Source organism: Epinephelus moara, chromosome 21 (assembly GCF_006386435.1).
Source record: "Epinephelus moara isolate mb chromosome 21, YSFRI_EMoa_1.0, whole genome shotgun sequence".
Taxonomy (NCBI): domain Eukaryota; kingdom Metazoa; phylum Chordata; class Actinopteri; order Perciformes; family Serranidae; genus Epinephelus; species Epinephelus moara.
The window spans coordinates 32640201-32657543 of NC_065526.1; the positions used below are offsets into that span (position 1 = coordinate 32640201).

General features: G+C 40.9%; 3 protein-coding genes across 3 annotated transcripts; 2 read left to right on the top strand and 1 right to left on the bottom strand.

The window, feature by feature from the left end:
- Positions 1–660: 660 nt before the first annotated feature.
- toe1 (target of EGR1, exonuclease) lies at positions 661–7387 on the bottom strand. The gene is made up of 8 exons (XM_050032874.1): positions 7023–7387; positions 6125–6165; positions 5839–5935; positions 4991–5149; positions 4629–4742; positions 3833–3981; positions 2342–2504; positions 661–2147 (listed from the first exon to the last, which is right to left on the bottom strand). Exons 1-8 carry the CDS (start codon positions 7134–7136, stop codon positions 1392–1394), a joined length of 1593 nt encoding a protein of 530 aa, XP_049888831.1. The 5' UTR covers positions 7137–7387; the 3' UTR covers positions 661–1391.
- A 268-nt stretch (positions 7388–7655) lies between these two features.
- si:ch73-382f3.1 (uncharacterized protein LOC100151273 homolog) lies at positions 7656–9562 on the top strand. The gene is made up of 4 exons (XM_050032875.1): positions 7656–8072; positions 8362–8521; positions 8705–8880; positions 9044–9562. Exons 1-4 carry the CDS (start codon positions 7923–7925, stop codon positions 9425–9427), a joined length of 870 nt encoding a protein of 289 aa, XP_049888832.1. The 5' UTR covers positions 7656–7922; the 3' UTR covers positions 9428–9562.
- Positions 9563–13367: 3805 nt separating this feature from the next.
- selenop2 (selenoprotein P2) lies at positions 13368–17246 on the top strand. The gene is given in 6 exon segments (XM_050032876.1): positions 13368–13413; positions 14339–14367; positions 14369–14598; positions 14932–15144; positions 15462–15570; positions 16127–17246. Coding segments are annotated over 6 exon segments (957 nt in total). The 5' UTR covers positions 13368–13382; the 3' UTR covers positions 16472–17246.
- The last annotated feature ends 97 nt before the right edge of the window (positions 17247–17343 follow it).

Here is a 17343-nt window from a genome sequence, read left to right on the forward strand (position 1 = left end):
GTTTAGCAGCTGAAGTGCTTACAGAAAAACTTAATCACCGGGGGCAGCTATAGTAAACCAGAAATAGGGCCATTTGTTACCAAGATCAAATGTTTAATCCTCTGTATGGGGAACTAAATGAGTACCAGGCCTCAGGTCTGCTCAGACTCGCCCCAACTTCTACCTCTCTAACATCACTTTGCCAAATTTTCAGGAATTCAATAAAAACTGGTGCAAAATTTTAACAGAAACCAGCTGGTGGTCCACATTATACCTACAAAACAAAAGTATATTAACATGCTGACATTAGCATTTAGCACCATTGTGCCTGAGCAGCCTTACAGAGCCACTACACTGGCTACTAAGCCCTTGGTCCTGTTATACTGTATACAGCACCATGGGACCTGATATTGTGTGTGGGGATTAAATTTGTAATTATGGTGCCATTGGTGTTCTACTCCTGATTTACATTAACAATATACATTTTTTTATGTAACCCATACAGCCTGAAGACTCAGTGATTCCACAGAATTACTTGCAGGTCATACTGTACCTTGGATTGTCCATTCACACTGTGTGTCGAGTTATTCATTTATGCACTGGTTAAATTAAGTGTGTCTAGTTCTTGACAGTTTGTCATCCCTGCAGATAAACCTATCACATGAAATAACAACAAAATAATCATTGTTTGAGAACATCAGTTTATTTTCCACAACTTATTTCAGAAACAAGTATAGAAAATCTGAAATGTGGGATAAATGCATATCAATCATTATCTCACTTTGGCTGTTTTCAGAGAAACCCTACAAATACTGGCTCAATACTAAATTAAAATAGGTGCCTCTGCAATGCAATGTACTGCTGCTTTTACAATTTTCAAGTCACTAATGTCGTTATCTATGTATGAAAACATCTGAGTATTTGCAGGATAATTAGTGGGTGAAAAATGTACAGAAATAAAAACAATATGGGAGCAGGAGAAACAGACCGAAATGGATGAAACATCTCCCTAGATTGTCAGACTGAACGTTTCTTGCCATGAACATAAATTGACCATTACCCCTGATTTTGTCTCCTATTCTTAAAACAGACCAAAAAAGCCAGAGGAAGGTATGGACTTCTCTGCCAAATTTCATGGCAATCTATTTAATAATTATCAAAATATTTGACTAAAAACCACAATTGTACACCTCATGGTGATAGAAAAGTCAGGGGGTCACTGAAGTCAGCAGGATTCATCCTCTGAGGATCATTAATGTCTGTACAAAAATTCTCAGCAATCCAGTGAATACCTGTTGCGATATTTCAGTCCAGACCAAAGTGTTGGACCAACATTGCTATGCATGTAGAAGAAAATAAAATTGTAAACCTGCATATGTATACACCATAAATTCTGTATACAAGTGTGCATACTACATTTTCCCTCCCCAAACCATCTCCATCTTCTGCACATGGGCCTTAGACGATTTAGAGAAGGTGCTTTTAACTATGTTGAGAGGAGCCGCCTTGCCGCTGAGGTAGACCTTATTGAGACACGTAGGAAGCCACGATTGCTCCTCCTCCTTTTCCGTCTCTACAGCTCCCGCTCCTTCCTTCTTGATGAGGACACATGAGTGGGCAAAAATGTATCCCGTCATGAAGGCATCAAATCCCGCTCGGTGTGTTCCTGCGTCGTTCTTCTTCTTCTGATCGTCTGTCTTAGGTGGGTGGTCACTAACGTTTTCTCTCCCTCCGTTGTCTGCACCATCGACTGTGCTGGGTTTTGTGGTTGTGTCATCATCAGTTGTGGCTGTTGTTGCAGTGTCTCCAAAGTCTGGGTTGTCTTCACATACTCCGTTCCCCTCACTGCTTGACTTCATGTCCCCTCCTTCATTCGGTTGCGTGTTTCCATCACTGTCCATTATAAGCCCTCTGTCTGGGCACTGCTCAGCCCCGTGATGGTCATCTGCTGCTTCTTTGGGATCCACCTCCATGTGGGGTACTTTGCTTCCAGGGCCATCGTCACAGATGGAAGATCCCTCCGCTGCCCCGCCTTTACCTTTCTTCTTCTCTCTATGTCTCTTCCTTTTTCTTCTCTTGTCCCCTGCGCCTTTCTCATCCTGGAGGACGATCAAGTCTGTGTCGTGGGATAATGGACACTGGGTGCCATTAGGACACCAGCCAAACGCCTGTCAGACAAACACAAAGACAGGATAGTTAATGAATATATTTACACATAAAAACATACAGTCTATTTGGCTCACAGGTTCTGATATAGACAGGGAAAGACACAGGAAGGAAAAAACCTTATTTGTTTTACTTCACTTGGAGAATTTCAGAAAAAGTGAAAGAGTCTTTTGGGTAAAGACAGGTTGAAACTCACAGAGAAGCGCTGGCAGATGTCAGTCTGTCCCTCAGCAGAGGCCACAGCTGGACATACTCTGTAGTCCACATAGCTGGACATGTGGCCAGCATACTGACAGAACTCTACATAAACGCGAGGCCCGGCCCCTCCAGAGGTCACACTGCGACTGTTATCCAGCTTACTAGAAGGAGGAAGAGAGAAAATGAGGGAATAGAGAGTGACATTAACATCGATTAGAACTGATAGTTTAAAACTTTGACACTTCCTTTTATCGGTAATAATATCAGTTCACTTGTGACAATTTGTGAATTATGTTTGATGTAGATACAATTATATGTAATTAAATTCCAAACACTTAATTTGTCCCTCCAGGGAAATTCTGACCAAAACAAACCAAAAATAAAAAATATGATCATGTAGGAAAAAAGGGCTTCAATGGCAGTGGCCAATCTGGAACTGACCAACAATATCCAAAAGCATGAAGCCATACTATTTAAAAAGGCAAAACACGCCAAATGTTGGAAAAAGTGCAGGCACATTTACCAATCTATATGCAAGGTAAATTGTCCATCTCTTGTACTGCTGCCTTTTCGAATAAAACCCAATTTCCTTCCATTTGTTTTACAGACCGGTCATCTTAGATTACAGTGGTCAAAGAGGACATGTGGGGTCGTTGATAATCTTGTATGCTTATATGGTGGCTTGTCCAGTATTTAGATGCGCTAGGGACCTCTGCGTTTTAATTCATCATTTTAGAGTTCAGGTTAACAACACTTTCCAATCAGTTCTTGTCCTATTGGCAAAGGGATATAAACCAGCAAATACATGGAAAACCTTAAGTAGTATCAATGAAAGAAGAATAAAACACTAATGTTTTTTACGCCAAATAAATTCGGTTTGTTTAGCCGAGGGGTGATCAAACTTTTCTGAATGGGGGCCAGAATAAACAATGTGAAAATTCCTGGTGGCAGCTGCTTCTCACATCATATGGGTTATTAAAAACAAAGCAAAAACAAAAAAACATACAAATGAGACAAATGCAACTGTTTCACCTTTCAGTGAAAAAGTATTCAACCTTCTACCCCTCCTGAAAGCAGCAGCCCTCACTGTCAACATTACACTTCTTTGCTGTGGTCTGCTACCTCGCAAGAAATGTCTGTTGCTACGTAACCATTTGTTTGCTTGTTTACCGTTTACTTATAAAAACACATTCATTCCACCTGAGTTGTTCCTACTTGGTGCATGTTTATTAACTGTATAGTAGTACTGCCATTGTGAGGTGAACGGAAAGTGAAATTGCATGATTAACTAATATTGTGCGATGGGCTACATATGGTATATATTGAGAGACAAGAGCTGCTTAAAATCGGTCCATGGGCCACAACTGACCCTGGGCTGGACTTTGGACATGCCTAATGTAGATAGTCCAGATGCAGCAGAGCTTTATATATGTACACACACACACACACACATATATTTCTAGTGTTGATACTGTATGCGTATACTCACCATTTCTTATAGGCGTACTCCAGATAGGATGCAGTGAGCCGGAGCTCAAATTCAGTGACATATTTGGTGTCATAGATACCAGCAGGAAACATCTCAGACAGGTCGGCTGTGAAGGTGGCCAAGCGCTCGGGCAGATGTGCATAGAAACTCTGGGAGAGAAAAAGACAAAATCCATTATGTTAAAAAACACAAGTGCAGTGTGCTGTGAGAAAGACATGAGATTCAAAATACGATATGGGAACTCTGACACGTGTGCACTTTCTTGTTTTTAACCAGCTGATGGTAACATTGAACACTTGACAAAGACCATTTTAAAATATTTAATATGCAATGTCTGTCCATATTTTGTTTGACATTTCATCAGTGATTTATCTGCAAATATTTTTTGGATTAATTGTTTCATCTATAAAATGTAAGAAAATATTTTTAAAAATGTCTATCAGTTCCCCCCAGACCTTGATGACACAATCAAATGTTAGTTTGTCCAAGAAACAGTCCAAAGCCTAAAGATATTCAGTTTACAATTATAGAAAATGAAGTTCAGCAGCAAACCAATGGTGTAACTAACCAATTATTGCAGCTGTAACACCAACAATGACTTGGTAACACAGTGTAACAAGTGCAGAAAGTTTTGCTGTAGCAACAAATTTACAGATTTTAACTATTCAGTCAGCATTTATCACTTACCTAAAAAGAAATCTATTTGGTATTCAACTTCTGCAAATAAAATACATGCCATTTACAGATCAGAAAAAATGAACCTAAACAGTAAAATAACTCAATAACTTGATGGTACCTGGTAAAGGAAGGCCATGTCAATGAGGCCGTTGTGGAGCACCAGAGGCTTCCTGGCACGCAGCAGTTCAGTGAATAAGGCCCGGATGTGGACGCCCTGGTCGTCTGATGCTCCCTAACATATAAAGGTAGAGAGAGAAACGACAATCAAACCAAATAACATGAAACAAATAACAAGAGGGAGGTCAATTATCCTTTGCAGCGTCCTGTTCTATGTTATACTGGTGATGTAATATAACACTTCAATATATGATAACTAGAAAGTCTTCAGTGGATCCACACATGTAACAGACGTGTACAATAGAGAGCAGAGTGGGCTCAGAACACACAGCACAGTACAGATCAGCATGTAAGTATCATCACCTTATTATTGCCCTTGTTGTATGGGATTCCATAGGCGTACTGCTTGTTAAAGTCAAAGCCATGCTGAACCAGGAACTGGACTGACTGAGGCTCTATGATGTACTCCTCTGAACACAGCAGGGTGAGGTTATACACCTGGACCAGGTATGTGTCTGCAGCCTGGGGAAGAGATCAAATAAGGAGACATAGGATGAAACTTCACAGATATAACACAGAAGTCTGCTGTGGCAAATTCTTTTATCTGACATGCACAAGATACGTGACATGATGATGGTGTCGGAGACAGATCATAAATACCCCATAAATTACTTATGTGTAAGAACCATCTAATTAGCATTCCTCTTCGTGTAAATGTCATGCTCATCAGAAATATAAAATAACTATTTGATATACAGTATATGGACAAAAGTATATGGACAGTAGGCTTGGACAGTATCTAGTTTTTCATACCTTCCTGAAATTTTACCAGGGTATATGACAGTATGAGTGTGTGGTGCTAATTAATTCACTGAGTTAGATGTAAAAGAACATGCTGTTTTCCCCCACGGCATCTCTCTGTGCCATTGCTGGCTGGATACAGTTCTGTAACTTATTCCTCCACCACTCAAAGTCATGGTGTCTGTCAGCTCAGCTGCCTGTTCCACCAGTAGAGACTAGACACTCACCTCTGGTGGTGTGAGCTTTGCAGTACATACCATGAGTCTGTTAGAGAGAAGAGCACCTGTATTTATGATGGTATTGGAAAACATATTGTCAGGATTTCTAAATACCCTTGTAAACCGTAATACCGCCCAAGCCTATTGGACAGCTGTATCCACATTTTATGCATCTGGAGAATCTTGTTGTACCTTGTCATTCAGTTTCTTGTAACAGGAGATTCCCAGGGAGAGAATGGAGCGAGAGCGAGCTGCATGGCATATGGCTTTGTATCTGTCCTCTATAGATCTGAAACATGACAGCGAGGGTCAGGGTGAATGGACAGAAACATAAACACTAATATAATATGCTGGTCAGATGGCATGACACTGACTGAAAACCGCATAGTTTGCATCCATGGCTTCTTACACAACAACCTCTTTTAGGTGAGTGTGTGTTGGAAAAAAAGTGCAGAGAACAGCTGATGTTTTTACTTACTCAGCCAGTAGGGACTTCCTGTTTCCAAGACCACTCAGCTCCTAACACAACACAGGGAACAGAAAAATGAACAAATACACAGAGTGTGAGAAAGCAGTAACGATGAAACCTGTGGTGACAAATGTTCAGACTCTGAAAGACGAGGTTCGAGTATTGTTGAAGGACAGGCTGAGTTGTGTGCATGCGTGTATGAGAGTCAGTGATATGTGTCAGCATATTTATATATGAACTGGATAGGTTGGTGTATGGAGTAAGGAATATGGAATGGGTGGGGAGGAGAAGGAAGGGGAAACAGTATTAACAGTATAATAATAATAAATATCTGCCACAACTACAACAATAATAATACCATAGTTACAGTCAGCCTTCCTCTTTTTTAAATATCTGTTTTCTTTTTCTTTCTCTCCCCTCTCCTTTATGTCTATAGCGCATCTTTTTATTAGAGTGCTCTTGCTTTCAGCCACCCAGATGAAGGCACTGGCCCATTGTGCCTCTTCCCATCTTGAACCACTTGCAGACACTTAGGAAAGGGGCCTGTCTTTGAGGGATATGAACTGATTGTCATGAAAGAGGTGACGAAGATCTGTAATCTCTTTTAAAGCCAATGTAAAGCAGTGGATGGAGAGGGGTGTATATGAGCTGGAAATTAAAATTATGCCAAATAAGGATGAATTGTTGATTTAGTGTTTGACTGTAATTCTGTAAGTGAAATGTTACTATAAAAGGTGTGTTTCTGATAATGAAATCTAAGGTAGGTAGTGTGTGTTTGCCTTCAATGTTTCACATGTTGGATCCCACCTCTCTTCGACACTTCGCGCAATACTTGAAATGCTAACAGTGAGTAAACTCTGGTGCATGCTGGTCGGGTAGACGCTCTCTCACACACACTTGCACTTACCGTGTCCAGTGCAACGAAAGACGACGTCTTAATAGCGACCACCATGGCAGGCCAAAGCTCTTTGAAGTTATCATTCTGGACATCGATAACTGGGACTATCAGTGAAGACACCATGTTTTATTGTATAGAAAGCAAGCTCTTATTCGCGCCTGAAACGTTTTCAGCAGTTCCCAACGGCTACCCGGAATATTAGCTAGTTTAGCTAACTACCCAGCAAACGCTTTCATTATCAGATGCTCTGTGCAGAGCTCTTGTTTGTTGCTTACTTGTTATATTATCTTCACACGTTCGATAGTTATTTTAGCTGTTACTAATTTATTGGCACTTACTCGAGTCGACAACTAACATCACTTCCACCGTAAACATTTCAACGTGCTTTGGGGTCTTGTGACAAAATATCCATAGTAGTTGGACTATTACCTGAACGCAAATAAAAAGCTTTTGCCGATAAATGCGTGCACGGAGTTTTTAAAATTAATAAATACAAATTTTACATCGGTAATTGTGTATTTTATGTTTTAAATTTACTTCTCCGTTTGAGTTTTTGCTTTTAAAGAAACATTTCAAGCAGGCGTTTACGACAGACACACATAAACAATACGTCACCATAATTAACTGTCGAGGTGAAGTGCGCCATTTTGGCTCAAACAAAGTCAGAAACATTTTATCCACGATAAGTTATTTTAAATTTTATCTATGAAATACCGTGTAAAAGTGTGCTGGACGGGACTCCGGTTTCCACGAGTTAACGTTTAATGCTACTGTAACTTTTTCTTGTCTTTACACCGCGTATGTAGTTAGCTAAAAGTAATGACTAAAATTCCCAGCTGAGCTTTAGTGGCAGTCAAGCTATCCTGACGTTTGCTACATTTAGCTTTACTGTTTGTTTGAACCTCCGCAATGGGGGGCTGCTCCGCGCCAAACTGCTCCAATTCAACCAGCATAGGTAAACAGCTCTTCAGGTTCCCCAAAGACCCTGTTCGTAAGAAGAAATGGGTGGTGAACTGTCGACGTGACTTCGAGCCAACTCCTCACTCCAGACTCTGTCAGGTAGCAACGGTTACACAGAGGCGTAGATGTATGCTTGTGACCTAGCACTAATCTATTAAAGCGCTGTTACAGAGACAATGCATATGCTCAGAGGAAGACCCAAAGTTAAATTTGATATGACAATGCATCAAAAGAGTGTAGGATTATATTATTATGGTAAATAATTCTCTGGGTTCAGTTGATGGTCACTCTTACATTACTTTCCCTCTGTCACATTTGCACTCACTGTGTTTGAGTGCATCACTAGTTTGAATAATGTGTTTTTGCATTCCTGTCCTGTTCCACCAAGGACCATTTTGAGCAGAGCCAGTTTGAGGAGATAGCGAGGTCTCCAGCTGGGGGAAAGAAGCTGAAGCCCAATGCCATCCCCACTCTGTTCAGTATTGGAGACCCTCCTTACCCTGCAGTCACTATTCCATACATCTTGCTGCCCATGAAACCTGAACCAGGTAAATGTGCAAAGAAAAGGGATGGAAATATCAGTTCATTTGATCCATATTTAAACAGGAATTATGCAGCCAAACAGTGCCAAAGCATGTATGCTTGTTAGTTCAGGTGTATAAAAAATGCAACAGACTCAATACACAAGACTCAGCACAATACTAGTTAGACATTACTTTGTGTGTGTGTAGTGGAGAAGGAGCTGAATTTCGGGGACCATGGCTATGCCAGACGGACCCCTCTGCCCGGCCTTGAGGAGGAGGATGCAGACAGGACCGCTGAGGACCAGCAGCCTTGTACACAGTGTCATCTCCTCAAGAAACAGCTGGAGCAGGAGATGCAGCACACGGCAAGGCTTCAGAAGGAGGTAGGATGGCTCCCACTGTCTCTTTAAACAAATTACTCTCCTAGTTTTGTTGTTTTTTTTTTCCTTTGAAAGGGCACTGAAATTGAGACAAGAAATCAGTTAGGGAACCGTAAGTGTTAATGTTACATAAATATCCCTAATAACCTGTTTTCTTCTCTGGCAGGCAGAGGAGATGAAGAAGCGTCTGTATCGGCTGGACCGGATCGAGAAGGGTCTCCAGAACTTTTTGTACGAGGACCAGATTCGTGCCCTGTCTCTCACCAAGCGCTCCAGACGTGCCGTCTGGTCTCCAGAGACCATCATGAAAGCACGAAAAATCCGCTGTGCAGTTGGCACAAAAGGCTATGAGTACTTACGGGAGCTGGGATACCCTTTGCCTTCCTACAGGACTCTATGTAACCGCCTGGAAACTAAAATCATGGTAACGACTGACATGAGCTGTGAGGAGCTTGCAGAGCTGGGCCTGGGGCTCATGGCCACCTGTGACAGTCCCACAGAAGGTGTTGTGGACAATGATGAGGAGGAACTGATTGGTGTTTTATCCTGATTATAGCGTTTTGTGTGACTTTAAGACTCTAACCAAGGCAGGAATGTGCAGAATTTGCTGGCGGAACATGAGCACACTATGTGTCCTATATTTCATCTACGAAAGACTTAAGCATTAATATAAATGTATGCATCGCATGACAGATTGTGAGTTGACTCATTTGAGTTGTGCTTGTGATCTACACCATGAAGACACGGCTTTGCTCAACTGATGTGAGATGCTGGGGCTTGCAGTTAGCCTAGGGTAATGCTTATGGTGTTTCTTACCACAAAGATGCTGAGCTCCGGTCTGTGCTGCAACGTGAGGAGATGTAATCTGTGACTAAGAAGACTACAATGGAGTGTGGAAAGTGAAAACACAATTTTCACAAAGCTTGTTGACTTTGCTGCTTGTGTGTACAACTAATTTAACGTGTTTCACTGACGGTGTTTACATGCACAACAACACCCTAATAATGTTCAGGATACTCCAATGTACTGGGAGCAGATAAACCTATATCCTGGGTTAGGTCGCCTGAGTATTCCGATATTATGAGGCATATGGCATGTAAATATTTCACACTATAAACAGGTCCTGTACATTATGCAAGCTTTATTTTTTGTTAGAATTCACCCAAAGTATTTATCATCTGATGGTGTGTGTGTAAAGCAGTAGTGCAGAAGTGGGATACAAGTGAGTGTCTAGGAGAGTGTTTGCATTTATAATCAATGGGGTCTAGTCTCTACATGTCATCCAAATGCTGTCAGCAACATTAGAGTTGATATCCTACCCTTGTCACCTATATTGATCATATCGCCAAATTGAAACCTTTGCTGTTTTTCAGTGACAAATTATAGAATGTGTCAGGGAGCACACCCTTAGAGCTGTGTACAGTCAACAAGGAATTATAAGTAAACCCCCCCTTGGTAAAAAAACAAACAATCAGTAGTTTGATTCTACACTAGAGAGAGTGTAAATTTCTGGCTTGAAGTGTTGCAGTGCAGTTGTAGTTACCCACAAAGGGTACAAAAAAAAAGCTCAGGCGAGTCACAGTTAGTCACGTAACATTCAATATCCAAAACCACACTGGGACTGTGAGTAAATAAAGTGACTGTAAAGAATTATCTGTATTTTTCATTGCATATCAGTAACAGATAAACTGTATTGTTGCCATCACTACACTGGTTACATTACAACTGACATGAAAGCTCATGGAAAAATAACTAACCACAAGTCTCCTTAAATACCACTGAAGTAACTAAATACTCACACTGGCCTATCAGGTGATGTATGTATCTTCTTTCCAGGTTATCTTTACCCTCCTTAAAACAAAGAATGACACTTTACTTTGGCTCACGTTAGACTTTGACCAAATAACTCACATGGGAGATTAGATATTTGTTTTGCAGTGGACTCGTTACCTGAGCTGAACTGCAGAATGAGGTCTAGTAAAGTTTAGGTTGCAACATTCATACGGCAAGTTATAAATGTTGCATAGAGAGTTGTGAAGACTGACAAGTGCAGCTTTACAGTGCATGTCTATACAGTAAAGTTTACATCAGCCTTTTTGACCGACAATACATCTCTCCTCTGAGAGTCTGTCACTCTGACTATGTCGTGTTATTTGTTGATTGATTTTGACCCCTTGCCTCTTACAAAAGTGCAACCATGGTTTAGTTTGGCACATGTGGCATTCACCTCTACACAGTTTGAAGCATGAGTCATGCATAGTAAAGTAAATATGCTCAGTAATAAGATCAATATCATGTACAAGAAGTTCTTTTGATGGTAAATAAGAGTCTACAGTCACGCTTGGGGCTCTGTAGGGATGCAGGTGCTTTGAACTAAACAGAAAATGAGCGTGACCTACTAATGACAATGCTAACGTGCTGATGTGTAATGGGTATATTTACATTTTAGTTTTGCATGTCAGCATGCTAACATTTGCCAATTAACACAGTAAGTACAGTCGAGGTGGATGGGAGTATCATTAGTGCAGCTATTTCTCATGAACTGAACAGTAGGCCAACTAAAATTTGGACCTGATGGTGCTAGATGAAAAGTCAGAGGCTCACAGTTCATTAGGGTTCATTCTCTGGGGACCATGAATGTCTGTAAATACATCTGTGCCAATCCATCAAGTAGATGTTGAGATATTTCACTGGATAAGTAAAAACTGCCTGCGATGCAATAACAAGTAACAGGATCACCAAAGTCATATGGCTTCATCCTCTGGGCACAAGAGACATCTGTACAGAAGTTCAAGGCAATCCATCCAGTAGTTGCTGTGATATTTCATCACTTTGGTGAACCAAATGACAGAAAGGCTGAATGACCAACTGTAGAACCAGCTGCAAACATGGCTCAAAACATGAAAAGTCATATGGAAGTGTAACTACAGTACATCTGCTCTGGTGGAGACAGTGCTGGGATGGGATCAATCAGACTGGAGACAAGTTACACTGATTACTTTATAGAAGTTGACATTGCAAAGTCAGGTTGAGTATGATCTGATTGAGGATTAAAAGTGTCTCAAAAGGAAAATCCTTCTGATAGTCCTCTGAGTATAAACAATGAGTATAAATGAAGTGAATCTCCAAATAATAAGGTTCATAGCTTACTAAATATGAGCCCATGACAGACGTACAACAGGGGGAAGACTAATACTAATACTTGAAAATAAGTCGGTATGCTTAAATAAAATGCTTGATTTTTTAAAAAAAAAAAAAGAAAGTACAATGGAAAAGGAGGGGATGGTGTGGTCTGGAAGCTTAAGGTGTTGACCATGAATCAACCTTAATTTGAGTCTGGCTGGGGTCTTTGTTGTATAATACTTTCTCCCCTTATTTAGTACACACACACACACACACACACACACACACATATATATATATATATATATATACAGTATATGATCAGCCAAGACATTAACACCACCGGCTGGTGAAGTAAATAACATTGATCGTCTTGTTTCAATGTAATCTCCTGCTTGATAACCTTGGGTTTCAGGTAGCATTCATGCCACTCCACCCACCCAAACACTGTTGCAGACCAAGACCAAGAGCTCAAGACGTCAATCTGACCTGTGAATTCCCCAGATCCCAATCTGATAGAGCATCTGTGGGATTTGCTGGCACCCTACCTCACAACCCACAGGACTCACAGGATCCCCTGCCAACACCCTGGTACCAGGCACCACAGGACACCCCCCAAAGGTCCTATGTTCGTGCTACAACAGGTCAAAGCCAAGTCTGATCCAAGGAGGCCCCACTGTGGATCAGGGGTACCTCTGGGGTACCGGCCCCTCTCACAAATGCTCATTCAGATTGGGATCTGGGCAATTATGAGGCCTGGTTGACACCTTGAGCACTTTGTCACATTCCTTGGGCCATTTCTGAGCAGTTTTTGTAGTGTGGCATGGTGCATTGTTCTGCCGAGGGGCTACTGCCATAGGGGGTAGTCATCGCTATGAGGGGGGGCACTTGGTCTGTGTTTGGATTGGGTGGAGCATGTCAACTGGTGTCCAAATGAATGCCAGGACCCAAGGTTTCCCTGCAGAACATTCCATTGAAACGAGATGATGAACGTTATTCACCTCACCTGCCAGTGGTTTTAATGTTCTGGCTTATGTATATACAGTATAGCATGCATATACACAGTGTATGTGATAACAGGGCTTGGGGATGGTAAACCTGAATGGAATCTAATGTTAGAAATTTTACCTGCTTTTCCTGTTTGTATGTCAAAATTCCTTTGCATATATCTTAATAAATATATAATATAAAATGCACTGGTGATTAAGACACTTTCAAATTGAAGTCCAACAAGGAACAGCAACAACAAGGGTCTTTATGCTATTCTCTCTCCCTTTATCTCTCTCTCTTACTGTGTCTGTCTCTCTCTCTGTTTAATTTGGGGGAAGTGCTTAGTCAACCCCACAGGCTTTAAAAACAACAGGGGTTCACTGCCCGTGTTTATGTGGGTCACAGGACAGAGAGTGGACAGAGGTAAGTTTGGACAGCGTTTCTTCTTGGGCTCATGTGAGTTAATAACTGTCAGTCTTTTATTTTGAGAGGCAAATATAAATATGTTACCCAGTTATATATGATTTTACATTTTTGCATTAGAGGGGTAGGTTTCTTTTTTTCCTTTTTCTATAACTACGCTTCTTCAAAATAGTTCATTAATTTTTTGATTGCAATTTTAGTCACTTAATCTGAATTCAGCAGGTAGCCACAGCACGTTACACACAACTGCAATTCCATCATGTTGGTTAAACTGGAGCTGTGCTATTTCCAAACACTGACATATTCATTTAGATCAGATTTGCAATTTAATGACTTACCTTTGAATCATTTTATATTGAGGTCCAAAAAGGGCACATTTATGTGTTTGTGCAGACATTTTGGATGTCACTGTGGCTGTAAATATCTCTGTCCCAGCCTCTCTTTGTCTCTCTGTCCCAGCCTGTCTGTCCCATTAGCCCTGACATTCTTCTGTCTGTTGGCTGTTTACCCCATAATAAACTGTTTTTGCAGATTATCTCCACATGCGATGAGAGAGACAATGAGGGTTTACTCTTTTAATTATTTGGGAATCAGACTGATGGGACATTTGGTTCAGGGCTGGGGAAACCTGCCAAAGACTGAATCTGCTTTTCATCTCAGACTGTGCATGTGCTGCCCTGCTGTAGTCTGCAGTCTGCATTTATGTCCTCATGATTGCAATTATATAGACTGTAGAAGCTTTGGCAAAAGTTTGGTGAAGATCTCAGATTGATGATGACTCAAAGTCACTGAATTCATGACTTTTATTTCTTTTGATTTTTGCTGAATTACATGCACGTCTCAAAATATGGTTTAATGATGTTTAAAGTGCTACATGTAGCAGCTGTGTGACAATGTAATAATGAATGTATGTCTTCCTCATCAGGTAGATTCAGTCCAGCCAGCCAGGGGGGAGACAATGCGCTGTCTCTCGTCGCTGTGGCTGTACGCGGCCCTGCCAGGTCTGCTGTTGGCCTCACATGTCACTCTGATTGTAGAGGGAGATAATGATGCCTCCAGGATCTGCAAACCTGCCCCCCACTGGGCGATAAAGGGACATGCACCCATGCAAAAGCTGCTAGGAAATGTGGTCGTGGTGGCGCTACTGAAGGCTAGCTGACAGTTCTGTCTCACTCAGGCCTCCAAGTAAGAAAACACACTTATAGACAAGGTGAAAAATGTAAAGGGAAGATTAAATTATTAAGAAAATTATTCAAAATGTGTAACAAGGTTAAGAAATACTGGAACATGTTGAGATACATGTTCCAAAAGTCTTGAAGATGTTTCAGTATCAAAAATACAAAAATGAAGGTGCCATTTATCTTATAAAATATAATGCTTTTTATCTGCATGGCTTGAACATCGACCTTGTATCACACAAATGTCAAGTATCTTGAATTTCAATTTAATTTGCAGCACATTCAGTCACTTCATCGGACTCTTACTTACTTCACTTTTTTACTTTCTTTCTCTCCGTAGAATTGGAGGCCTGCGTGACAAGCTGAACCGCAGCAACCTGACAGAGGTGTCTTTTATGATAGTAAATGAGCGCGAGGCTATGTCCAGAGCGATGTTCTGGGAGCTGAAGAGAAGAGCGCCCCCTGATGTTCCTGTCTACCAGCAGGAACCCTTTCAAGATGACGTGTGGGAGGCTCTGGATGGTGACAAAGATGACTTCTTGGTCTATGATAGGTAAAGCCTAGGGATCAAATTGTTATTACGTTATTTCACAACCCCAGTAAGGTTCAGCTCTTTGATCAGTGTAAATATAAAATGCATAACATATTAGTCCTGGTGCGCTTGGCTTGCCAGTTTTTGCTCTGCTTCAATAGTAGATATCTCCAATCACCAAATTCCTGATTATAATAATGAGATCACTATGAATACAACTATCTCATGATATGAGCATGGACAGTAGGGAATACAAAACAGAATGTGCTTTGAAGGGGCCAAACTGATTTTCATCTAAATTTTGATTCTCTCCCTCTCTCTTTCTCCGTTTTCTCTAGGTGCGGTCTGCTCACCTTCCACATAGTGCTGCCTTACAGTTTCTTGCATTACGTCTATGTAGAGGCTGCAATCAGAGCCACTTATCATAAAAACATCTGCAACTGCACTGTGAGTATTCACAAAACACACATGCAAATGCTTGCAAACACACAAATGGCTTTCACCCTCACTTATAAATGTTTTTACATTAACAATGGATCAAATGACTGTGTGTAATGTGAAAGTGTTCACTCACAGTGACAAACCTACTCAGAATTTTCACCCAACCCTGCTTTTCACCCCATCTCTACTGATGTTGTTGCTGCTGTTTAACTCTGATAAACTCACTGTACACTATCCAACCAACACCAACTAGAAGGCAGACAAGGTTAGCAGCTACCTGGTGAACAAAGGGGAGCATAGCAGTTCAAGAGGAAGATATTTTTCTCAGGAGTTGTTCATCAAAACATAGCTTACTGAATATTGTTCAAAAACACAGCTCCAAATAAATGATAATAGCATTATGTCTGCTGGATGTTTAAAATGTAATAGCGACTGGATGGCACAATAACATTTCAGTGTGTTTTTAGCTTGTTCTGCTGCCTGAGTGGCCGAATAAAGACAATTACTGCACCTTTAAGCTTAAAAAAGAAAATGTAATCAAAACGTATTTAATCTTCCCCAGGTTAACTCCACTTCATCAAGTGGCAACTTCACAGATGCAACTGCAAATCAGACAGAAATTGAGGAGCCAGAGGTGGAAGGCACAGCTCCTGGAGAGACTCATCACCACAGACACCACGATCATCGCCATAATCATCATCATCCCCACCACCAACACCACACCACTCACCGCAATCAGTCCCAACATCAGCATGAAACAAGTCAGAATAAAACTCAGAATCTTCATCTCAGTCATCATCACCACTCGCATCCTCAGCACCATCACTCTCATTCTCACCATCATCACCCCCGTCATCATCATCATCAGCAGCAGCCTGGCAACCACAGTGATCATGGTGACAATTAGGATGCCGGTTAAATTACTAGTGTTTTTACTTGCTACTTCTTTACAATGGGTTTACTTCATGTTTCACTTTTGTAACAGTGTTTTTACTTTGATGGCAGCAGTTCACTGAGCAGTCCAATCTGTTTAAGCAGTAATCAGATTGTAGTTTCTCTGCTAGCATCTCCACACCTCACTCATCTGTTTGGATAACGTAGCCATGCTACCTTGTCTTCTCCCATTAATGAAGTCTACAGTGTGAAACCTGCCTGCAGGAAGCTGTAGATGGATGTGTGTGGAGAGTCTGGGTGGGCTGATGGTTACTGTCATCCAGACAGATTCTGAGGATGTTGTACACTGCTGCTGAGACAACTTTAGTCAGATTACTGTCCAAACATTTTCCTTCTAGTTCAGTTTCTAGATCTGTTAATCCTGTCTCGTTCAGGATCTGGAAGTGATATGCTGTGCTACTACATCACTATGTACATTTAACAAGTGCTGTGCTTTATTCATTTGAATATTTGCAAGCAACTGGGGGAGTGGTTTAATAAAATAGATGAGTACTAATAAAAAAAAAAAACATTAGATATTATAAATCACACCAGCAAAAACAGTATTGCTCACCTATACTGTACTTGTATTACATACAGAATTACTGGATTAACATTTTGTTCATTGCTCCATTTAATCAACTTTGCATATTTGCTGTGGATTTGTTACTTTGCTTCCGATTAATTACTTACACAGGAATTAACCTTCAGGTTGTTGATCTGCAATAAAAAGAAAATACATATGTAAATTGTTTGCTTCTAGGTGTCCTAAAAAGTTGCAATATATCTTCTTGTGTGACTTTTATGACCTGGCAAGCAGGGTGTGGGAAAGGACCAGTTATTATC

Coding starts and splice junctions, on each gene's coding strand:
- toe1 (XM_050032874.1), bottom strand. CDS start 7,136: ATGGTGTCTTCACTGATAGTCCCAGTTATCGATGTCCAGAATGATAAC. Junction 2,505..3,832: donor GAGTACGCCTATAAGAAATG/GTGAGTATACGC, acceptor TCCTCCTTCTAG/TAAGCTGGATAACAGTCGCA. Junction 2,148..2,341: donor ACATCTGCCAGCGCTTCTCT/GTGAGTTTCAAC, acceptor TTTGTCTGACAG/GCGTTTGGCTGGTGTCCTAA.
- si:ch73-382f3.1 (XM_050032875.1), top strand. CDS start 7,923: ATGGGGGGCTGCTCCGCGCCAAACTGCTCCAATTCAACCAGCATAGGT. Junction 8,073..8,361: donor CTCACTCCAGACTCTGTCAG/GTAGCAACGGTT, acceptor TGTTCCACCAAG/GACCATTTTGAGCAGAGCCA. Junction 8,881..9,043: donor CGGCAAGGCTTCAGAAGGAG/GTAGGATGGCTC, acceptor CTTCTCTGGCAG/GCAGAGGAGATGAAGAAGCG.